Genomic DNA, 24330 nt, shown 5'->3' on the forward strand with positions numbered 1-24330 from the left:
ATATATACATTTTGACATCCGTGCATCTTTGGTAACATATTCATGATATTGTTTGTATTATAATATAGTACAAAGCATTTTCAGTATCCCTACTATAAAGTATGTAAAGTTCAGCAGCATACTTATTTATATCATTCATCAGCGTAAATTGTATACATTCTAACTTTCTCAACACGTCTGACTTTTTCTGGTCGTTTTGTTATTGTTGCTACAATTAAAACTAAAAATGCAATAAATGCTCCCGCTGCTCCTACAATGGCTACGTACAGACACCATGAAGTATCCCAGTCCATCGATGTTATTTGTACCCCATATACAACTACACCAGCCAAACAACACACAGCTGAAAAAATAACAGAATGGAGAATAAATATCATAATATTCTTAGTTCATTTATTTTCATTGGTGGATGTTTTGGTTTTGTCAAAGTCTGTATACAAGCATGTAGAAAGTTTGTATTTAATTGCATTTAAGAGGTAACTGTATTGTATTTTAAGCTTTAAGGAAGTCCATCGGTAGTTTTACTGTCGCAAATTTAGTTTTCCTTGGCGACTCGGAGACAGTTAAACGGGTATTTGCGACAGTAAAACTACCAATGGATGGCCGCAAAGCTTCAAATACAATACAGTTATCTCTATTCTAATGCAAAACAAGTTCATAATTAAATTTCAATCATTATTTCAGTGTAAAATCTTCATTAAAGAAAATTCCTCGAAAAGATGTTATCTTCTTTGGTTCCTACACTAGGTGACGTCAAAGGTATGCTTCTGGCGTAAAACATAAATACAGGCGTTTTCTGGCTTCTGTGCCGCTTCAGAATGTAATAAAATTTGATAAAAAGAAGGTTTTTAGGTGCAACAAGTGAGTTTTTCAGCTTATTATTGTAGAAATTACATGTCAATACATTCGGCAATTCAAAACGTCGGCTTCCTTAGTTACAGACAAGGAGATAGAGAATTTTACGCTAACTGTCATCCAATCAGAATCATTGATACAAAATAATTGCATTAGAATTTTAATACTCATGGTTTATCTATACTCACAAAATCAATGAAAATTGTTATAGAAATGCAACTTTTGATTTTGCAAAACTCATCACATTGTAATTTTCACAATAATAAAGACTTCACAAATATATCCTTTTTAAGCAAAATAAACAGCATTATTTGATGTATTTAATGTTTGATGTATATAGAACTTACCAGATATCAAACTACATAAAGCCATAGTACCCAGCATGCATCTGTAATAAAGTCCCAATGCTATGTACATGTAGATTGGGAGGGTTACCAGTGGGAAAGATAGAAATATTAGTGCCAGGCATTCTAAACCTCGAACAGCTTTCAACCAGTCTGAAAAAAATGTATAAATACTATCAGAATCAGACATTTTGAATATTTGAAACACTATTTAAAAATCTGAAATGATAAGTGGATGAAAAATTGTACGTGTATTATCAATTTATAACGTTACATTCTAATTTCTAACCCTTTAAATCGGGAGAGACATGTTAAAACACTTTGGGGTAGAAACTGCATGTACTCAGAACCCTTTATATTGCTTGCTTGCAATTTTTTTTTATCACTACTGTTGAGGTAAAAATACAACAAAAACAAAAATAAAGTATGTAGCAAAATAAGCCGGGTAAACATTATATCCAATAATATACGAAATTCTTTAATGAAATAAATACCTGTTTTCATAATTATATTCAAGTTACTAAATGATGTGTTTGTGTATAACCACACCATTTAAAAAAAAATCATAGTTAGTGTATGGTGCATCAATCAAGTATGGGTTATATTTTGAATTGAAATTATCTTTCTTTTTCCATAATTGTGTATGGCCAACTACAATTGATATCTCCACTTTTTTGCCTTGATACAATGCTGTATAAAATATGCAAATTAGATTTCTGGTTCCCACTGCACATCAAATGCAATCTTTACCCTTCAGTTCTCACAAGTACTTTGATTATATGTTTCTGGACAAAGCAATCGACAAATCTTATATACAATTACATTAATCTATCAAAACAAAGAGTCCTTTTAACACTGTGTAAGCTTTGCTCTAAAGGAATAACGAAATATATTTGGCTGTAAACAAGTTATTTATGCAAGTCACACAAGCAGAAATACTGCTTTCAATTAAAAAATCTGAAACCTTAAACTATGCTCATCTAAGAATAATTGTATAGCTTTTTATACCTAAAAACTCGACTGAAAATTAAATGTGGATTGAAAACGTATTTGATCTGTCAGGGCCTAATATATTCTTACAGCAATCTGAATTTAACCTTTGCCTGAAATGACATCTGATACAATTAGATCAATCAAACTTTTTAAAGTCCAGTTTAATTTTTTCATCAATGAATATTAAAATACAATAGTAATACAAAAAATAGTGCATGAATAAAGCCTCACTTTGATAGTAATAAAATAGTTTTTTTTTGTTATAGGGGCTATGGTAACTACAACCATAGACATATGTATGTCTCTGCTATCCCTATCAGAAGTTATCACTGAGGAGCAAAACTATTATTGACCTATTCTCGTCCTTATCAAGGATTTGCATAGTTAGACTATACAAATCCTTGTCCTTATCAAAGTCCAGAATATAAAAATCATTGACTGTTTGAATAAAATGGAAGATATTTAAAAAGACAATAGTAATAGAATAGTGTATGAATAAAGCCCCACTTTGATAGTGTTAAAATAGTTTCAGTTGTTATAGGGGCGGTGGGAACTACCACCAGAGATATATAATTCTACTCTCAGAAGGTAATTATAGGAGCAAACATGTTCTTGCCCTTCTCTAGCCCAAAATATAAATATCATTGACTGCTTGGATAAAATGGAAGATATTTAAAAAGATAGGGTATATAGTATAAACCACTTTAAATATTCAAACCAGTTCATATATCAATCATTTCTACATGTACAGACTCCAAGTTGATTTCTTAAAACATAATGTGTAAACGGTTTCCTTTTATTGTATTTCTTTTTTTTTTTTTGCTACAAGTTTTTAGTTTTCTTCTCGTATAGAAAATCCAAATCCTCTTATTTATTATTATTTCACGACCTTAACTTGCATCTGTTACCCAGTCAGCAGACTAACAGTGGGCCAACGTTGGCAAATGGTCGGCCCGTTGGTCGACCGTTGGTGTTGGCTTCACAACATTGGCCCAACGTTGGCAAATTGTCGGTCCGTTGGTCGCAAGTTTATGTTGGCTGCACAACATTGGCCCAACGATGGCAAATTGTCGGTCCGTTGGTCGCAAGTTTATGTTGGCTGCACAACATTGGCCCAACGTTGGCAAATTGTCGGTACATTGGTCGCACGTTGGTGTCGGCTGCACAACATTGGCCCAACGTTGGTCTGTTGTTGTAAATTCATATTATTATCTCATGTTGGTTATAAATAATCGGGCAAATGTTGGCATTATGTTAGTAGCAACATAGGGCCGATATGAAATTTTGTTAATAGAATTGATTATATAATATTTTACGCTTTATTTCTCTTGGGAGGCGGATAATTTCGATTGCAGCAAGCTTTATGAAAAGTTAATGTTATACCGAAAGTGTTTATCAACTGAAATTACATTTACAACTCTATGTTGGGCCAATACTGGCCCAACGTTGCGTGATCATATATTATACTCTATATATAATTAAGTCAGGTAAAATTTATACTGGAATATCATTACTGTAATAAAAAAAATGTATATCGTAAACATAGATTGCCTGGTTAAAAATTAAAATTTATTGCAATCATTATTTATAATAACTTTATTCATTAAACTTTGTGAAACAAAATAATAGCAATTATATGCAGAGTGATATTTGATACAGCCAGTCTGTTAATCAAGCCCATTCTGATAAGGTTTGACCATATGTTCGACAAATTTCAAAGATAGTTGCTATGGTAATTAAGTTTGTAGGAAATCTGAATGCAACATGTGTAATGGGATGGTCACTTTTGTGATTATTTCCTGTTGTGTATTTGTAAGAAAGCAGTGATACGAAGAAAACAAAAAGAGAAAATCATGTCATCTGAGATTCAAAGAGAAAGATAGTAACATGTAAGTTGTAACTTTAAAAAATCTGATATATATATATATATACGATTAAGAATGACAAATACAATATGATTTTTTAATCTGAGGGATGTTGTTATAAATCAAAACATATATTAATTTCCATCATTTTATAATGCTGATCTTGAAGATTATACGTTTCGGGCGAAATATTTTCTAGATTTTAAATCATTTCAATCCTATTAATTATCATGAAATATTTGCCACTGAACATTAGTATCTCCAAACAAATGGCAAATTATTTAATCTATAACCACAACATGTATGATCATTACTGAAGTTAATGGAATAAAATTGTCTTAAGATGTACCTTATTCCGTAATGTTTCAAAAATGTGGTATAATGATTTCTACTTCATTAAAATATAAATGAATTTGTTAGTTTTATTGTATTTCTAAATCGCATGCAAACAGATACGATATATTTGTGAAATCTGATCATATACACACTTGAATGTGTAACTGTGTTTTTATATATCAAATATATAACTGTTCATTAATGCACATCTAAATTATTCTTTATATATCATGTATATTACGAATATATAAAGTATGATACCGAATTCTGAAATAATAGTAATAATTAAGGGTTTGTTATACCCACAAATCCGTCTAATACTAATGAATTTCTGACCATTAGACAAATAACCAATGTAAAAAAAATGGTTATTTAAGATTTTATTTTGTATTAAATAGTGTTTAAACTATTAAGAATATACATTAATTTATATTACATATCTAGAAGGAAGATTATGCACGCATGCATTAGACAAATACGCAATTCAAGTTTACTTATAACTTTATTACAGAGTCGGTTAGAAAAAAAGCATAGCTGTAATGAGTCTTCGGATAAGGAGATAGATGATGCAGCTTAAGATTGGCGGCGCTTAAGCCTTGACAGAGAAGGTGGCAAGAAACAGAGAAGGGAAAAAAAGAATAACATATATAAATAATAATGACACTGTTGAAGTTCAAATTGAGAAGGACACTACTTGTGGTGACGACCAATGATATCAAATTTAAAATAAATAAAGTTTCATCTTCTGAATTATTTAATTTTCATTCTGGATCTGGAACCAATACAACTAAAATTACATCTCTGAAAAAACTATTTGTATGATCGCCTAACCATAAGCCATACGTCATTTGTTATGTTAAAGAAATAAATGAAATTGATATGAAAAAAGAAGATGTGGTATGATTGCTAATGAGACAACTCTTTACAAGACACCAAATGACACAGAGTTTATCTGGTCGATCCATCAAACATTGCCAAAGAAATATCTTAGCGTCACACAAAATATAAAATTAAAGAGGCAAAGTTCATGAAAAAAACAAGGACAGTAACAACAATGGGTAATACAAAAATACAGAATTGCTACCTTAAACTTTGGCAGATTGGAATACAAAAAAAGATCAAATGCGCTCCGGAGTATTTATGATATACAGCTACTCATGCAGCATACATTGTAATTTGGTTGAAACAATAGACCAACGAATTGCCAACATAAAAATGAGAAATACCTACCTTGGACCAACATAGTGCCAACATAAGAAAAGATATTTCTACGTTGGTCCAACGTTGTGCCAACATGGATTATGTTTTTCATACAATGGGCCAACGTTGGCTCTATGTATTGCATATAACCGTACAACGTTGGGCCAACATGAAGCCATCATGTTGGGCCAACGTAGGCCCACTTTGCACTTATACGTTGGGCCAACGTTAAAATACAACGATGGGCCAATGCAATGATATACGTTGTGCCAATGTTGGGCCAACATACTCATGTTGTCTGGGTATCTCCTGTTCATCTATTTTTACTTTAAATTGGGATAATATCTCGTTTTCTGCATATTAGAACGTCAAAGCATCAAGCCTCTGTCATATGTGAAGGCAAAACGCCCCAGTGTCCCATCTAACAAGCCCTCTTTTTCAGTGATTTCAAAAGTCATTTTATATTTTCAATAATTTGCATGAAATATTTGATACAGTACATTGAGCAGTATATTATTTATCTATTAGTATCTTAAATTCCTACTTGAGGTTTATTCGGAAGTTAATACCAGTGATGTCTTCTATTTGGTTTGTATTTTATGCCCCTACATTGGGCATTATGCTATTTGGTATGCTCGTCCAGATTCAGGTTTAAGTCCAATCAATTTGAAACTTAGTACACATGTTCCATATGATATGATCTTTCAAAGTTTTAATGCCCCGTTAGAGTAATGACCCCAATTTCATGGTCCACTGAACATAGAAAATAATAATGCGGATATACTATGGACACATTCTCACATTCCAGTCCGAGTAAAAATAAAACCTCTCAGCTCAGCCTCTCCCGTTTTCTGATATGTCGCGTGGGAGAAAACGGGAGCGCTGAGAGGTTTGATTTTAATCAGACTAGACATGTTCTTGTTTTTTTTATAATTTCATCTGATGTTTTATGTGTGCACGATTAAAGGTAACAATGCAAACGTAGGTCAAACAATGAGAGACAAAAGATCCCAGAAGGAATGACAAAAAAAAAACTGAGAACACCGGTTATTTCTAAAAAGTATCAACAGACAAACAATAGTATATACAACACACAACAGCGAAAATTAAGACTAAGCAACTGAACCGATCAGTGGCGGATCAAGGGGAGATGGGGTTGGACCCCCCCTTTTTTTTGGGGCCGATCAATGCATTTGAATGGGAACATATAGTTGGACCCCCCTTTTGTCCTGGGTTAGGAATCCTCTTTTTAAAATGGCTGGATCCGCCACTGCCGATCACTTTCACTTAAAAGCCTCGACGCTTAACGAGTATTGCGAATTACCGTTACAAAGTGATAACTGTAATAATACATGTCAAAATCAAGATTTGCATATCAAACCATAAATAAGCCAAATATCGATAAGCCATGATGTGCGAATTTAGTTAAAACTATTACTATTATAATTCTATTTCAGGACCCCCAAAATTCGATTCCTGGATATCCCTAAATCGAATTTGGGATGTTTCGATATATTTTAGGAGATCCTCAATGATTTATTGATATCCTGAATAGGAATTATGGAGGTCCTGAACTAAACGTGTGTGACCTCCTGACTTTTTTACGCGGGTTATATTGGTACATATATATATACAAATTTGCCTCTCCAACAATCTAATTAAATTAAGATATATCTGAACTCGCGTACTCGTCGCTCATATGAGCATAACGAAATCATAGATAGATTGCCTCTTCATTTAATGTACAGAATAAGGAGATCGTTTTGGTGGATGGATTAGTGTTTAACGCCCAGTTACACATATCACAAGTATATATGAATATGAACCTTGCTTTGCACACGACTGACACACTCAGATTGGCTCTATACGGCGGTGGACGAACCCATGTACTGTATCCCTTCACTCGAGGCGAGGAGAGACGAGACTATCTGAAATAGTGTCAATACGGTCTTCATGAATATATTGCATTTCAATTAAAGTGCTAAAGCGATGCAGATTTAATAGTAAAATGTGTTCTCTATCCTTATATATGTGTGGATTAATGCTCAATCTTAACCGATTTTGCTGGTTGCTGCTCTAACATAGAAATAGGTTTTTGAAAATGTGTGAACAAACATCGATTTTAAAGAAACACTCTATAGAAGCATAATATTAAAGATGAATGAATTAACACTCGTATAGTTACATTCATGTACTGATTTTATACTTGCGGCATATTTTATTTTAAAATCTTTACCTATTTACATATTTTAAGTCATTGTCCTTCGGAAATTTGCATTTTGTAAAAATGCATCAAGATAATTTATTGGCGAGTTTGGGATTTTATTAAAGTTTTTAGTAACTATTAATCATCATTTCTATGCACTGCTAATATATATCACCCCATAAAGGATTTTAACTTATAAAGAAACCTGTTTTCATATAGACAAGTCTGACCTTTAGAGAACAACATATTGGCGAAATGATAACATATTAAAAACATTACTTCATTGTTGACAATTTGGGAAATTTTCCTTTAAAAAGGTGAATTTTAAAAGCAACTGTAGAAAATGGACTTCATGGCATAAAACTGATACTTAGGTTTATTTGATGTTCTCTCTGATTGTCGTCAACGATTTTTACACGGTCGAATAAAACCGGCTGTCGGGATTCTTAAACCTCAGCCAGAATAACCATAGATATATCTAGAGCTACCCTAGGAAACTTACTGTATTTGTATATTTTGTGGGAAAAGATGTTCAAATTACCATGACAAAGAAAATTAAAAGCTAGAGGACATTATAGTTCATGATAGAAATATTAAAACTACTTATTTTCCTTCTTCGGTCGATCTAAGTTATTATATTGGTCATATCGTCAGCTGGTATATTATTTGTAAAATAACTTAAATGTGATGTTTTCAAAGACAACAAAATAACAAAGTAGAAACTTCAAGTAATAACAGATTATGAATAAATTGTAATTTACTACTTGTTCACATATAATTGACGGTCCAGGAATGTATAAACATCCCATCAATAGGTTGTTAAAAGGAGATGTGGGTGTTTTTGGTTTATTAAACAGAAGTCACATTATAAATTCATAACCACAGGTCTGTATTGATACAGTAACCGGTTTTAGTCTACACACAAAACATCAATACAAAGGCATCCTTCTTAATGTCTATATAGTTAAACGGTCCAAACGTTAAAAGTACTTTACATCTTTTTTTCGGTGAGATTATTAAAAAAAATTAAAAAAAAACAAAGGGTAACCATTGAAAGGTAAAACTATGCTGTTATACTCGTTTGTCTTTCAATAGAGATTGAAACCTGACTTTATTGAAATATTTAAGTACATTATAATTGCGAAACAGTTAACATTAAACTATACCTTTGCACATGTGTGCATCGCGGGCTTGAAAAAAAACCCTGCATTTTTAAACAAAAGGTATTTTAAAAAGGAATACGGTACACCCTGGCCTGGTAACAAATGAACATAAGCCATATCGTCCAAGACTGAATGAAAATGAATATACGACCCCACAACATAAAGTGAATAATTGTGGTGCGGCACAGATGCGCGAAATAAACAGACCGCCATAACAATAGGTGAATATGACTGTTCCATCTGCAAATAAATCTTCATGCATGCCTCCCCTCTGAACATAAAATGGTCGTCCCCTTAACATGTTGCTACACTAAAATGTTTCAAGCTTATAAAGTGTGTAGTGTATATATCCAGAGAGGACAGATTTTTGGTTTACTTCTACATATTTGTTGATAAGATATTTTCCCTATCCGCTGTCGACTAATGACGATCATAAGAACGTCCAAGAACTATATAGACCCTACCTTCAGCAAAAAATTCCACATGATCTCGCCTGTAACATTCTCTATGATCCGATTTGAAACAATTTCCATCTCTCCATAAACCGACATATAAACTTCGAGTTTTATCATATCCCCAGTTTGCACACGCAAATGCTATAACTTGACACACGGCGGCTGCTATTAATGCTATGCATCCTATTAATGGTAAACTAGCAGCGCCGATCACACGGCTCCCTGCCATAGCTTATTGGGTTATTTTCAAAGTGATGGATGGATACCTGACAGGTGAGATAAGTCACGTGACATTCTTACAGATTTCATTAAAATTCCTGTACTGTAAAAATTGCTTGACAGAGTACAAAGATTTAATGTTAAGAATATGTTGACTTTCAAAGGGATATCGATATATTTTGACGATTAGTTCCGAGGGTCTCGATGATACACTGTTGAAATTCGGCAGATTTATCTCAAATCGCAGACCTTAAATAAGGAGTCTTCCAATCATTCAAAATATAAGAGTATGCACAATTTTTATGTATGAATGCAGGTTAACAGAATATAAAAATGATCCTACCTTATAGCAATTGAAAACTAAAATATATGACCCCGGTTTCATTATTTTGCAATTAGTATAATCAAATGAGATGACAGTTGGCCTTCGTCTATGCATTGTATATATATCATATAGGTCCAGTTTGTGTGAATTCAAAATAATGCCTAAATTTGGAAATAATAAGTAAAGTGTCATTATCATTAGCTTGAATATTCTGAATATCTTTAAAGACTCGCATATTGTTTATATTACTAATTAAATGTTCACCAAATATCGGTTACTTCAGCCTTGTACAGACTTAGATCTAGGACTAAAACATTGACACAAATATCAAACTTCTTAAGGATTCTTATCTGAAAATTTTAAATATGTAGAGTTTTTTTTTTTAACGACACATATTTTTATAGCTTGACTTTAAATTTCATTAGACGTATCTGTTGTTTATTGAATGATACTCGATATTATATTTTTGCAATATGTCCAGAAGGAATGGTCAGAATACCTGATCTACTATGATGGGGACAAAATAGTTGTATATACCCCCATGGGCAGATCCAGCCATTTTAAAAAGGGGGAGTTTCCAACCACATGTCCCGATCTAAATGCATTGATTGTCCAAAAAAAAGGGGGTTCCAACCCCCCGGACCCCTCCCCCCAAAAAAATTAAAATAAATAAATAATGTGACGCTTTAATATCTGATTAAGATGATCTAATGATTATAAAGAATGATAAAATATGCCAATTTAAGCCAATATCGATGGATATACGTGGGTGGCTTAAGCATATTTGTGCTTTAAATGTATGATAATCAGTTAGATTGATCAGTCTCAATCATATGATGCGAATATTCTTATATTCGGTCAAAATGCCATATATACTTGTATGTAAACGTTCAACAAAGGAATACAAAACTAGGAAGATGTGGTTTTATTGACAAAAGGACAACTTTTCACCTAGAGGTTGATCGGATTAACCAGGATTTGCAAAGGAAGCATAAATTTCGAAAACTTTATAAAAACTGTCGAGCGGAGCGCGTTAAGAATAATGTGATGTGTTCTGATTGTCAAATGACACGCATTGACGAACTAGTGTTAATGGCAAACATAATTTCTTTTAATGTCTTGGTATGTGTATGCTGTCTCAATTGCACATCCGCCAGATCTTAAACAGCTAGAAAACTTTGACTGAACAAAATATATGTTCAACCAAAACAATAAGATTATAGCCATCCACAAACCTGAGACGAAATATTCCACTTGCCAATTTCTGTAACACTTTTTATGATCAAAAGCACAACGTCCATATTTCCACAGTCCAACGTAGTGAAGTCCATCGAAAGACCAGAAAGGAGTAGCCACTGCTAAAATCTGACCAATAGCCGCTATTAGTAAGAAAACACTGGCAACCCATAGCATGCACTTAAGATTGCACATGATGTTGATAATATATTTGAATCAACGTTGTATAGCAGAAAAGGGGAAATAGAACCATCCGTTTTACGCCGATCACGTGACCACATTCCATTTTGACATAGTAATTGCATCTATGCAACTAAAACTGTGTTAATCCCTTCATAAACGATCAAGACTATAGCATTGTTATTAAACCAAGAGTACGTACAATAGATAAGACATTTGAGCTTTTACAGAATTATAAATCAATGTGTATATTTTCGGCAGTGCATTCCTTAAAAAGAATCATAATCTTATAGTTTAAACACACATTTTTTTTTATTTACTCTTTCACATTTACAATACATGTATATCAAAGTTGAAAACTTGCTTATCAATTAAGTTTGTTTAAAAATCTGTCTCTTTTTCTTTATGTGAAGGCCTTATTTCCCTGCCTAGATATCGAGTCTTTAATATCATTGATTAAAAGCAATGACTAAAAAAAAAGAGACAAACAGACAAACAATTATTGTAGTATACTAAACACAACACAGAAAACAAAAAATTGAGTATTAAACACAAACCAACAGGTGCTTCGTAAGGGTTAGTAGATCCTGGTCCACATGTGGCAACCGTCCTGTTGCTTAGGTTAGTACAAACCTGTTAGGTAGCAACAAACAGTTAGGAAAAAATATCAAAATTTGCTCTCATAAATTTTAACATCCCCTTTTCATTGCTTTCTTGCAAAATTAAGCTGACTATTTATGTCATATATGTTCATATGTATGTAATCAGAATCTTCCATAGATTTTATATCCAGTACATACAATGGTAAAATATAGTTTCTTTTGGGTGGATTCATGGCAACAATCTGCATTTATTTGCTATAAAATATTGCAAAAAGGGGGAAAAGATGTCACATGTTTCCGCAAAATTTGGCTCAAAGTAGAATTTCAATCGCTTGAAGTAATACCTTTTCTGAAGCTGTTTACATATATCTTTAAGTTAATCCAATGAAAATCATATGTCTTTCGTCTCATTTTTTGGTAAAATTGCGTCAAAAACTTCGTGTAGAAAAAAAGTGTTTTTAAACATTACATTAATTTCTGGTCTAGCTATGAAAATACGGAGAATCAAACAGAAAATAGCCAATAAAACATGTAATAAATAATCTTGATGATCTTATAAACCATCTTTGAAGGCTAAATTAGTACTCAGCTGTCTAAAAATGAATGTTATTACACAATAACTTTCATATTTGAAAAATCCACCGGGGCCAAAACGCGAAACTAAACTCCTAACTGTGTATTGCTACCTTAACAAGTATATAATTCTGTAGGTCATATTAGGGGGGAGGGAGGGATTTTAGTTACGACTTTTGAAATGTATGCGGCAGCGCTGTCATCTGTGAACTTTCATGACGGCCAACCTACTCGTAACAGCGTCCGAAAATTTACGAAACTAGTGCGTATGAATTTATAGACATGCATTTAGCTATTCTTTATGTTTGAAGTTGAAATCGACCAGATTATTTTTAATATAAAATCGTTCAAATAAATACATACTAGGCTACGTTTATACTCCCCTTGTCAAAAATCCTGGATCCACCTGATGTATGTGTACTCTTCCAGGCCTTATATATTTGTTTTAAACAAATAACTTACGGTTTTACAATTATATGGTTATAATCGCAAGCATATCGAAAAGAAAATTAAAACGGGGGAGAATGAAACTCTCAAATATTATCTTAAACCATATATTTTCCTGTGCCTGATAGTACATTAATGATTTGCCATTACTAATCTCAGATCGGTACTTTTTATCTTTTGTCTTTTTATTCGTAATTTTTAACGCTTCGTATCTGTCTGACGAGACTAGCTCTTTCTAACTGATTCAAATACTCTGTTCTTTAGCTATTGTACCACTGTTTAAGAGTTGACCGAAAGATATAAAGCGCGCACAAAAATGTTAACCCCGCCATATTCCCTAAGTGTCTGTCCCAAGACAGAAGCCCGTGATTCAGTGGTTGTTCTTTGTCTATTACGTTTGTTTTTTGTGAAATGCCTGGTAAAAAGTTAGGTGACCCACTATCACTGGTATTCTTATATCTGCATCATTTGTTTTCTGGTGAATTGTTGTCTCAGTTGCAATCAAACCCCGTCTCCATATTTTTATATCATGGTAAATCGTAAAGCTTTGCTTTGTATTGGAGGTTGTTTTGTTTTTGTGGGTCATAGTTTTTTCTTCTTTTATGTTGATATTTTGAAAATTTAAGCTTCCAGATCTTTGTATTGTTTGGCTTTTTGATTTATTCATAACTTTTTAGGAAGATGAATTATAACTTTGCCTGGTTTTCGGTAATTGTGTTGATGGGTTGAAGTCTAATCTGCATTCACACTAAACTTCTTCTTTTTTTCCGCATTTTGTTAGCTAATTAACAGCAAAGTAAATTCCAAATGATAAAAATAACTATGAATAAAACTGTATCTGAATCGAAAAATAAAAACCAGAATACTTTCATCGAATGTGCGCGTTTCATTAATTCAAATTAGCACATTTTGTGTAGAACAGCGCATAAAATCACTAACTCTTATTCAATAACACTAGTTTTATAGAACAGATATCAGGGAGATGCTTATTTTTTTTATTTTTTTATTTTTTGTAGAGCTATGAATCAACGATCGACATTAGAGGAATAATTATCTGTGTCTCAGATGGTTACGTAAATGTTTCACTGTTCATAGCCTATAACCATGCAAAGCCGGATTGTCATTGACTATATCAAACTCGATGGGTGTTTTACGTGTAGCAGGAACAGCTTATTTTACGGAATCATTTTTGTTGATATTTGTTTTTATTCTATAAATCTGTTTGAGGACTTTTGTTTGAATATATACTTTTTGTATATTTTGTATTTCTCTCTTTCACTGGCTTATGACATGTTTTTTTTTGTTGTTGTAATTCCTGTTATATTTTTAAAAGATTCAATCAGGCAGTGGTGACTCACTGCATGGCTTAAAATCAACAAAAAAAGACTAAATGTAGTTAGATGGTAGTTTATGTATAATTTCCTAAATAATGTAAAGCAATTACAATAAAAGTTAAACGGAAAATATTCTAATAAAATAAAACAATTCCAAACAAATGTGCTATATTCAATTCGAAGAATGTCATTGTAAATGCACGGCGTCCGTACAGCTTGATCGTTAGTATCCAAATGACCATTCGCATAGAAACATAATGATACGAATTACGTAATCTTACTTAATAATTGCATACCATTATAACAAAACGTCTATCGTACAACAGCTATACAAAGAGCAGAAACAAGTTGCTTTCTTTAAAAAAAGAAATGCAATCGTAAACCCAAATGCTTGTTTGGCATTATATATATTAGATAATTGTTTAATTAATAAAGATGTATTGTCTTATATTACTTTTGTTGTGCATAAGAATTAGAAACTGACATTGCCTGTTTAGTGGTTTAAATAATGTAATACCGGCTTCACACATCAACGTATAGATCCGACGTACGTCGGCCGAGGTAAAAAAAATCATGCACGCTACCAAAACGCTAGTAATTTTGATGCATTCAACTTGTCAATCATATCTGTATCGTGTGCACAACGAGCTTAAAGCGTGTATTGGGTGTGCGTAAAGCGTACCTTAGCGTTTCTCCTGGTCTTCCTACATTCCCAACTGCAGGTCTGTCTATATGTGAATGTTTGTCAATAAGTCTGTCACATTCGCCCGTCTGTTTACATGTTTACCAGTCCATCTATGTCCACTGGTTCGTCTACATGTTCACTAGCTTTGAAATAGCTTTCGGTAAGTGCGATTATTTCAGTGATTTGTGTCTATTGTTTTTATGTAAGTGATTATTGTGCACCGTACCCATAATTTTAGGGACGCGAATTGCAACTGATATTTTACAGTTTTTTCTTGCGATGTGTTGTCCTTAAGGTTTGGTTCATTTGGGAGGGTTGGGTTTATGGCCACCATGCACATTGTTTATGTGCCAATGTCCATTCTAAAGCCAGAAACATGTAGTACAGTGGTTGTTGTTCATAATTCATGTCGGTCAAGTTGTTTTCGTAAATTATTTTGTTATCAATAAGGCTGTTTAGTTTTGTTTGATTTTTGTTTTTAAATCTTAATGGTCGGGGCATTTAATAGCCGACTAAATAGTAGTTTTTTTCATTTTTGGAAGCCGCTCGGTGGCCTTTAAAGACTTACTACCACGTCATTGTAACTCTGGTTGGTATTTGTATCATTAGTGCTGGACCATGGTCGATCCTATATGCACCTTTGAGGCAGGCGGGATATTTTTATAGATCTTGTACAGCTCAAACTAATGTGAATAGTTCCTGTACTTCTATGTCTAGTCCCATGTTGCATGGTTAGAGAGGGTGTAATATCTTCTGTAGGTTTGATGAAGTTTCACCCGCATCGGACTTCTTTTCCTAAATGAAAGCTTTAAGGCGACGAGTATTTTTGTATGCAATGTGCCCTTAACGTGTCTAAAACTTATCTGTAGCGTTTTCAACGCTCGTGTGGCGTGTATATTATGTGCGTGCAGTTTACAGGTACATGTATATACGTTTGACAAACGCTTGAGCTGAATGATTTTTTTTATGTTCCATTAAAATTTTCCTGAAGTAAAAGCGTTCACCAAGCGTATACCTTTGCATTTCGACGTACTTCAAACTTATGGAACGCGTGTTTAAACGCTTGCGTAAAGTTCCTCTGGTGAGCAACTAAGTTACGCATACGATGATACGGACTTTGTTAATTTTCTTTTTTGACTGATTGTTTTACATTGTCATTTCGGGGCCTTTTATAGCCGACTATGCGGTACGTGCTTTGCCTGTTGTTGAAGGCTGTACGGTGACCCATAGTTTGTATTTCTGTGTTATTTTGGTTTCTTGCAGATAGTTGTCTCATTGACACCAAACCCGATATCTTCTTTTTTTATATTCGATATCTTATCGCCGACCTGGTTAAGTCTGCTAAAAATGCATGCATGATTCATTTTTAGGTTTATCAGTCGTAATTAAAGTGGCACATTTAATTCGTTGTTTCATTGCTTGAAGTATCATTTCTTACATCTGCATGGTCAAATGTGTATTTTTTTAAAATAAATTTTAGATTTAGATTTCAGTCACGGTTATTTTTTCCCCCTTCATATTGAATATCTATACTTATCAGTCGCATTTTAATGACGAAAAGGATTCAGAGGTTATTAAAAAAAGTAAATAATGTTGCAATATTTAAACAAAGAAAATAACTTTAAATTTGCAATATTAATGAAAATAAATACGGACATAACTTTCATAATTAGTTTTAACGTTATTTTCAATAAACGATTTTTTTTTAAATCCTCGTTTTTACACCTATTTGAGGCACGTATTTATGATTATATTTCCATGTCCTTGGTCTATCCTAGACGTAAAATTTCAAAAAGTGCTAATTCTTTTTTTAAAGATATTATTTTTAATTGTTCTCGTTCAAAATATTTTATTTTTTCATATTCAATATCTATTTAATTTTATTTTTAATAACCATTTTTTATTTTATTAAAGTTGCAATATTTAACCAAAAAAAATAACTGTAATTTAATCATATGCAAGAAAGACTTCCCTTTAATTTCAGTATAAAAAATAAATAGCTTGCTTTTTACAACATGTACATCTTCACTAAACGTAAAATCTAAAATAAAATGCTACTAAAACTCTTTCTAAAGATTTTATTTTTAATTATTCTCGTTCAGAATATAAAGCGCATTGTTTACATAAAATCTTATCTCATATCTAAACACAGCTGGTTACATCGTTTGACTAATTAAAATACTACGCATGTAGGTTAATATTAGCAGCTTGTAATCGTGTGCAAGAAAATATTATATCATAATAAATTTCAGATCATACGTAAAATATCTCTATAGCAACTTAAGATGCTAATGCATATTCAACAGATTTGTAAGCTATTGCGCATGCATTTGAAAGGTGGTCATAGCTATTGCGCATGTATTTGAAAGGTGGTCATAGAAAGACCAGAAGTGTTCCGACTAACATCCGGTGTTCCGAAAGACTACATCACTCGTCCAATATATAGTGCGTAAACCCTCAGGGGTTTACGCAATCATATTACCAACGAAATATTGCTTCACGACAATACAAAGGCATACTTTCCTTTTTCGGTTTTTGAAAATGTTACGATGACCTCGATTAAGGAATCAAAGAAAGGACACTTTTATTGGTACGAATATACATCGGTTTTCACAGTTTGATAACCTTTTTCACATGCCCATAAAAAGCCACACTCATCAATGACAATACTAATGAAATGAGCTCTAGTGTTCAACAAGTTTCTTTGAAACACTCCATTTTCTGATAAAATGTCGATTGACCCGTTGATGCAATCAGACACTATAATATTTCCGTAGTTATCTACAGCTATACATTTGAATTGTGTATTTGATCGTTTAGATGTCTCAAGAATACGTCCCTGTTTGTTTGTTATTATTATAACAGTATCATTTTGTGTTGAAATAACATAGTTGCTGTTCTTTGTCTCTGCCATCAATATATCTGAACTAGGAAAAAAGTTAGTATTCTGAAGTTTGTTTTTTGGATCTGTGATTTTTATTTTGTTTTGAACACCTTCTTTTTCGGATACTTCACAGAATGCGTTTTCCTCTTTATTATACACAAGCAAATTCCCATTTTGATTAAAACAACCGACCGATCCGTTATCAAATGAAACTTTATACCCTTCTTGAAATTGTGAATTTACTTTCTTCACTGCCGACTGTCCAGTCCAGAACCATATCTCATCTGCAGACTTTCTTAGCATTCTTCTGCTTCCCTTCGGTGGCGCATAAGCAGAACGCAAAATCCCATCTCGACTTACCAGGCTGGCCAAATTCCCATTGAATATCCATACATTATCGTTATTTGCGGCAACAATATCTTTGATTATGCAATCAGGAAGTTGAAAGCTATGTACCTTTTCTACTTTAGGAAACAATTCAGGAATAGGCAATTGTGTATATAAAGGTGTAATAACATTTACCTTCGAAGTATTTATCTTTCCAAGCAAATTTGCTACGGTAGCTTCAGTGAATTCCTTACATTCATATTTCTGCACATGCAAACTCAATGGATTCAGAGTTTTGTTCAAGACTTTGTCAAGACGACCACCGATAATAAAGGCATCAACCATCAACTCTTTGTCTGTAGAACTGGCAATGAAATCCTCCGTTGTCTTGATGAGACCAGCCAATGACAATTGTTCTGTTTCTATCTCATTCGAATACGTGTCAATCACTTTGATATCGATTTTTTTAGTGTTGTCGATTGTAGCTAAATGTTTGTTCGTCAATATATCGACGGCATTACAAAATACATCTTTAATGCTTGTAGCGTGTGCTAATATATCTTTCTTTACTATGCTGCAATTTTTGTAATAATAGTTTTCTTCTTGTTTGACTCTTTCTGCAGTGTTCCCGATAACCGATATTCTTGATTTTAAGCTTGCTGTTCTGGCAAGTAACATTTTCTTTCTAGTCTGAACTAACTGTGATAGGTTCTGGACCTTGTGCAAACGATGAGCTTTTTCTGAACACTCACTACACAAAAAGGTATTACAAGGTACGCAAAATAAAGTAATCTCTTTTCTATGCTCATTGCATTCGTTTATTGGATTTTCGTGGTGTTGTTTCGATTCATCTAATTTCAAGTTCTGAAGCGAGTGATTCTGAGACGCCTTTAGTTTCTTGTGGTAGTCACGACAGTTCACGCATAAATCAATTTTACAATCTAGACATTTAGCTACAACATAATTCTCTTCCGAACATAATTCGCAAATGTCCATTAATTCATTGTCTCTGTGAGATGGTTCAACGTAGAAAGGATAAGTTTTTAAACCGCTTACCCCATTGTCTGGTAGAGCTATTTGTGTCCTACATAACGGACACGTCACATTATTTTCATTCACATCCAGTTTTTCGAGACACGGTGTGCAAAAAGTATGGAAACATTCCAATAGCCGCGGTTCTGTGTACGGAGACAAACAAATCCCACATTTTGATTCAATATCAGAATAGTTTCCCTGCGCCATGTTGAATCGGTGTCACGTTGTTGTTCAACACCACACAAGGAAGTTCGAAGTACATCTATATATATTATTATCTTTTTAAAAAGTGTGACAGTTTTACCTCATTTTAAAATTTATATAGCTATAATGGTAAATGTTTCTAAAGTAAAGAAACACAATGGTTTAAAAACGCATAATAAAGAAATGATTTGTTCTGATAATTTATGAATGAAATTTTATCATTTGCACTGGGTACGGTTACATGGAAATGTAACAATAATAAAAATATTTTCAATTGCACAAAAAAAAACGTTTTTTTTAGGAAAAGAAAACACAACTGGTCAAATGACAGTCATTGGGACATAAACTGGCCAAAAGACAAATTCTGACCAAAGGACAAATTCTGGGCAAAAAACAAAAAGAGACTAAAGAAACCAAAGACAATGCATTAAATGTATCTGTAAGTACTTGTATGTTCAAGTTATACAATACTCCAGATAATGATTTCAGTATTTATTCCCAACTGTGATTTACTAACTTTGGATAAATGGATAAGAAATGTTTTATCTGGTTATACTATTGATCTAGACAATGTACCATCCCAAATAACTATTCCTAAAACAATTGAATTTAATGAACATGAGAGTAATTTGATTCAGAAAGAAATTATTGAAAAAGTGTCAAATACATGTAATGATACTCATGGATATTTTGTACGTGTTTGGCTTTCAAGCTTTTTTGATCTGAGCGTCACTGATGAGTCTTATGTAGACGAAACGCGCGACTGCATGGTACGGGGCGCCGAATGGGACTCTTGTGGTTTTGTACAAAATTCAATTCTGTCATAACAAAATCATTTTTGTCTTATAAAACTATGTGATACAGACTTGTTTTATGAGAACTTCAATTTTGTGATGACAAAATTCATTTTTGTAGACAAAATTCATTTTTGTAGAAAAAATTCATTTTTGCCATGACAAAATTGTCATAAAGGTATGCAAATATAAACGTATTTGCATACAAAATTGACTTTTGTTACCTAATATGGAAATTAAATCACAAAAGTCAATTGTGTGAGACAAAATTGACTTTTGTCAGACAAAAATCAATTTTGTCTCACAAAAGTCAATTTTGTATGACAATTTGTTTAGTTTGGATTCTGTGAACTAATTTGCATACAAAATCGTCTTTTGTGAGACAAAATTGACTTTTGTGAGACAAAATTGACATTTGTGAGACAAAATTGACATTTGTGAGACAAAATTGACATTTGTGAGACAAATTTCACTTTTGTGAGACAAAAACCAAAATATGGCTTCGGTTGACTTCAACGATGCGTAATATAGTGTGCCGATACAAGAAAGGGGTAAAAAAATATTTAAGATTAAGATTGAAAAATGATCACTACCAATTCAAAATACTTCCACAAGGGTTATCGAGCAGTCCAAGGGTTTTTACCAATTTTGAAATTGTTAAAACATGTTTTATATGGAAAATTACGTGAAATGGGACACGTCAATGTGCCTTATATTGATGAAGTTGGTTGTTTGATACATATCAAGAGTGTTTGAAAAATATTGAAGATACTGTTACTTTATTAGATGGATTAGGATTCACAATTCATCCTGAAAAATCAGTATTTTTACCTACTCAAGAAATTGTTTTGAATTGGGGTTCATTATAAACACACGGATGATCAAATATGACTTAACATTTAATTTCTGAGAGGAAAAGAGTTTAATTGAACAGTGTGAAACTGCTTCTCTCTCAAAAAGAAAGTAACTTAGCAATCAGAGATTGTGTACGAGTAATAGGAAAAATGGTAGCTAGTGAACCAGGAGTGAAATATGCTCCTTTGTGTTTCAAGGATTTAGAACAACTCCTCTTTTAAAGACAACACAAGATTTCTTGAAACTACAACTAATTTATCATTTATTGCTCAAAATCATATAATAATAATTAAATAATAATCGTTCATAACAAAAATAGTGTGTCTTCAAATTATTATCAATGCTGATATCGAAAATTTAATCTTCATGCCAAATGTTCTAAATGTGTGACATGATAAAATACAATCAGACATCAAATGTTTTCGATTACGTTTAAAAGGAGTACCAGTAATCCATTTCATTTACTAAAAAAAAAACCCAGATTAATAACATTTGTTCATAACACCAATACTGTAAGCTAGGTGTTAGAGTTATGAACGGCATAATTCACTCTAGACTATTAAAAGTTTATTGTACACCCCAGATTTACAATTGTGACATTAAAATATTATGTTGACTTAAAAAAAGATGTTGTGTTTTCGATTTCAACGTTGAACAAGTTTCATTCAAGTTTAAATTTCAATATATTTCTTGTTCAAAGCTATGGCAACCATGACCCTTTCCGCCAAGTCGGTATATATATAAAACTGAATTTTTGCAAACTGCAAAGATTATAACCCTGACAATTACATTACTTTCATTTAACAGCTACTATACTTTGATATAAAGTTCATCTGATACTGTTCACGAAAATCTTGAAAATTCCTTAAAACTAGCTCCTCTATCTTTTCTAGCGTTCATAACTTACGCCTCTATGGACGGACACCGACGTTGTGTAGGTGGTCACATCTCTCTGTGTAGTCACATCAATATGAAAACTACCTTTTAACCTTGTGTGTACTGGAAGGTTCCATTCCATATTTTGGTGGAGCACATTGTATTGCTAACAACGAACTTCTATAATACTAAAATTACGAGGTCCAATTTGTCAGCCGTCATCACGTAAAAACCACGAATCAAAGAATTCAACTTTATATATAACTAATATAGTACAAAGGTGTAGATTAAAAATTACACCACTCCAGGCCCTTTTGTTTTTCCACGTAATTAATATTGCCAATAATTAAGAAGTTCCGGGTCGAGTCCGATACCGATACCAATAGTATATTCACCTGTTACCGATTACCTTATCTGTACGTTCCGCATCTGACAGGCGCACCACCAAACGGTGTATTCAGGATTAATATGCTATATAGTATTACACGGGTCATAATCACAGGGTTAATTGTCAAATTGGACAAAAATAAGGCGTATAGGTACAGTTTTCAATTTGTTAGCGGGCATGACGTAAAACAGCGAATCAAAGAATTCAACTTTAGTTATAACTAATATAGGACAATGCTGTTGATTAAAAAATACTCCATTCCAGGACCTTTTGTTTTCCAAATAATTAATATTAATATCAATAATTGATAACTTCCAGTTCGACGGGTTCAAACAGAAAGATTTGAAAGCAGAGAAAACTGTGTATCTTATAATCGGCATGACTTTATCAGATGACAATACTAATACTAAAAGGCTTGCGCATATTAAATATACTTTAATTAAGTCACGGACCCGCGATATCACGGGTGTGTTCTAGTATTACGTATTTTTACGTTCATAACAACTGGACACCTCGAAAACCTGATCGACAATTTGGTCAATGATAATTGTTCTTTGAAGACTACGTACTTAAATTCAACTGTTTACTCGATAATATTGGATTAAAATGATTTTATTTAGTTGTAGCTCTAATAAGAATATAAACAATTAATTTTGACCTTTTCTTCCCGCAACGTTTTATTGGACACCGCTGTTATGAACATGCCATGATTATTTTTTTTGACGATATATTCTGACTTAACTCAATGATAGAATATGACTGTTGTACAAGAAATGGCCAAGGCCGTAACTAGGCATATTATTTTAGTGAAGCAAGATAATTGAGCCGAGCGGCTAAGCGAGGCGAAAAATGTTTGGGAGTGTATGGAATGAATGGTGCAAAATCCTGCATTCTAAGCCTTTCCAGAGAGTTTGACAATGTTCTGAATTCGGACACTTTTTATAGAAACTTTTCTTATTTAAAGATATTTATTTACACCAAATGTTTTTCAACTTTATTCAAATTTATATGTCAGATAAACATCCAAATATCAATTTGAGTCAGTCGTCAAAACAAACATCAATTCATCAGATTTTGCCAATTTTTTATATGGCCGGTTTCGTCAAATCTTTTCAGAATATATTGTCTACTGACAGCCTTATCGCAATGAACATTGAGCATGTCAAGACCGCACATTATCACGCCGTGCATCATTCCTTGTGCATGCCCTTTTCCAAGTTTTCAGTTGTTTAAGGGCAGTCTGTGTTTCTACTTGTAGCTCACTAAATCATCAACCCAATGATCGATGTCGCTCGGAAACACACACCATAAGCTAGTATATCATAAGAGTATAAAACTGAACTTGAGCAAGTGGACACTCTACTGTCTCCATACGGCACTAAAGACAACCTCTGTAAAATATAAAATTTAGATTGGAAATAGAGAATGGGTCAAAAGGACAACAATCCGACCATAGAGCTCCATTAGTAATGAACATAGAGAAGTGCCCACTCGAACACACACTCCATACTCTTGTATAGCTTTTCCTTTTTCTGCTAGAGATCCATGATGATTATCGTTACTAGGTTAATGTAATCGAGAAACATCACCAGTTCGGGTGCTGAGCTATATCCAGGAAAAATAAATTAAAAGGAATGATGACAAGTTATAGAAATTAAAGTTGAGACAGAACAACGAATCGGACTATTATATTTCGTATTTAAGACCATAAAAAAAAATTCAGTGTCGAAATTTTAGTGAGGCAATTGCCTACCTTGCCTCTATTATAGTTACGGCCTTGATGGCCATTTATGTGTAGTTTTATTCATTTTCATAAAGTACTGTTCATTATTCACAAACATATTTAATAGAGAGCCTTCTATATTTCTACGATGGTGGAATGTAACATTTCCGGTTCAAAATTTAACCATTTTTGGGGAAAAAATGTTCAAATTAAAAAAATAGAAATG

General features: G+C 32.9%; 2 protein-coding genes across 2 annotated transcripts; both read right to left on the minus strand.

Moving 5' to 3' along the window:
• Window positions 1–62: 62 nt before the first annotated feature.
• LOC143068943 (uncharacterized) lies at window positions 63–9661 on the minus strand. Its single transcript, XM_076243340.1, has 3 exons — window positions 9427–9661; window positions 1203–1352; window positions 63–343 (listed from the first exon to the last, which is right to left on the minus strand). Exons 1-3 carry the CDS (start codon window positions 9644–9646, stop codon window positions 132–134), a joined length of 582 nt encoding a protein of 193 aa, XP_076099455.1. The 5' UTR covers window positions 9647–9661; the 3' UTR covers window positions 63–131.
• Window positions 9662–16238: 6577 nt separating this feature from the next.
• On the minus strand, window positions 16239–19495 carry LOC143068937 (E3 ubiquitin-protein ligase TRIM45-like). The gene has a single exon (XM_076243334.1). The coding sequence runs from the start codon at window positions 19469–19471 to the stop codon at window positions 17603–17605; it is 1869 nt and encodes a 622-aa protein (XP_076099449.1). The 5' UTR covers window positions 19472–19495; the 3' UTR covers window positions 16239–17602.
• Window positions 19496–24330: the final 4835 nt, after the last annotated feature.

This window comes from Mytilus galloprovincialis, chromosome 3, assembly GCF_965363235.1.
Source record: "Mytilus galloprovincialis chromosome 3, xbMytGall1.hap1.1, whole genome shotgun sequence".
NCBI lineage: Eukaryota > Metazoa > Mollusca > Bivalvia > Mytilida > Mytilidae > Mytilus > Mytilus galloprovincialis.

Excerpts from the sequence above, each read along its gene's own strand:
- LOC143068943 (XM_076243340.1), bottom strand. The coding sequence starts at position 9,646 with ATGGCAGGGAGCCGTGTGATCGGCGCTGCTAGTTTACCATTAATAGGA. Across the intron at positions 1,353-9,426 it reads TGTGGAATTTTTTGCTGAAG|ACTGGTTGAAAGCTGTTCGA; the intron begins GTAGGGTCTATA and ends CATTTTTTTCAG. Across the intron at positions 344-1,202 it reads TTTATGTAGTTTGATATCTG|CTGTGTGTTGTTTGGCTGGT; the intron begins GTAAGTTCTATA and ends TTATTTTTTCAG.
- LOC143068937 (XM_076243334.1), bottom strand. The coding sequence starts at position 19,471 with ATGGCGCAGGGAAACTATTCTGATATTGAATCAAAATGTGGGATTTGT.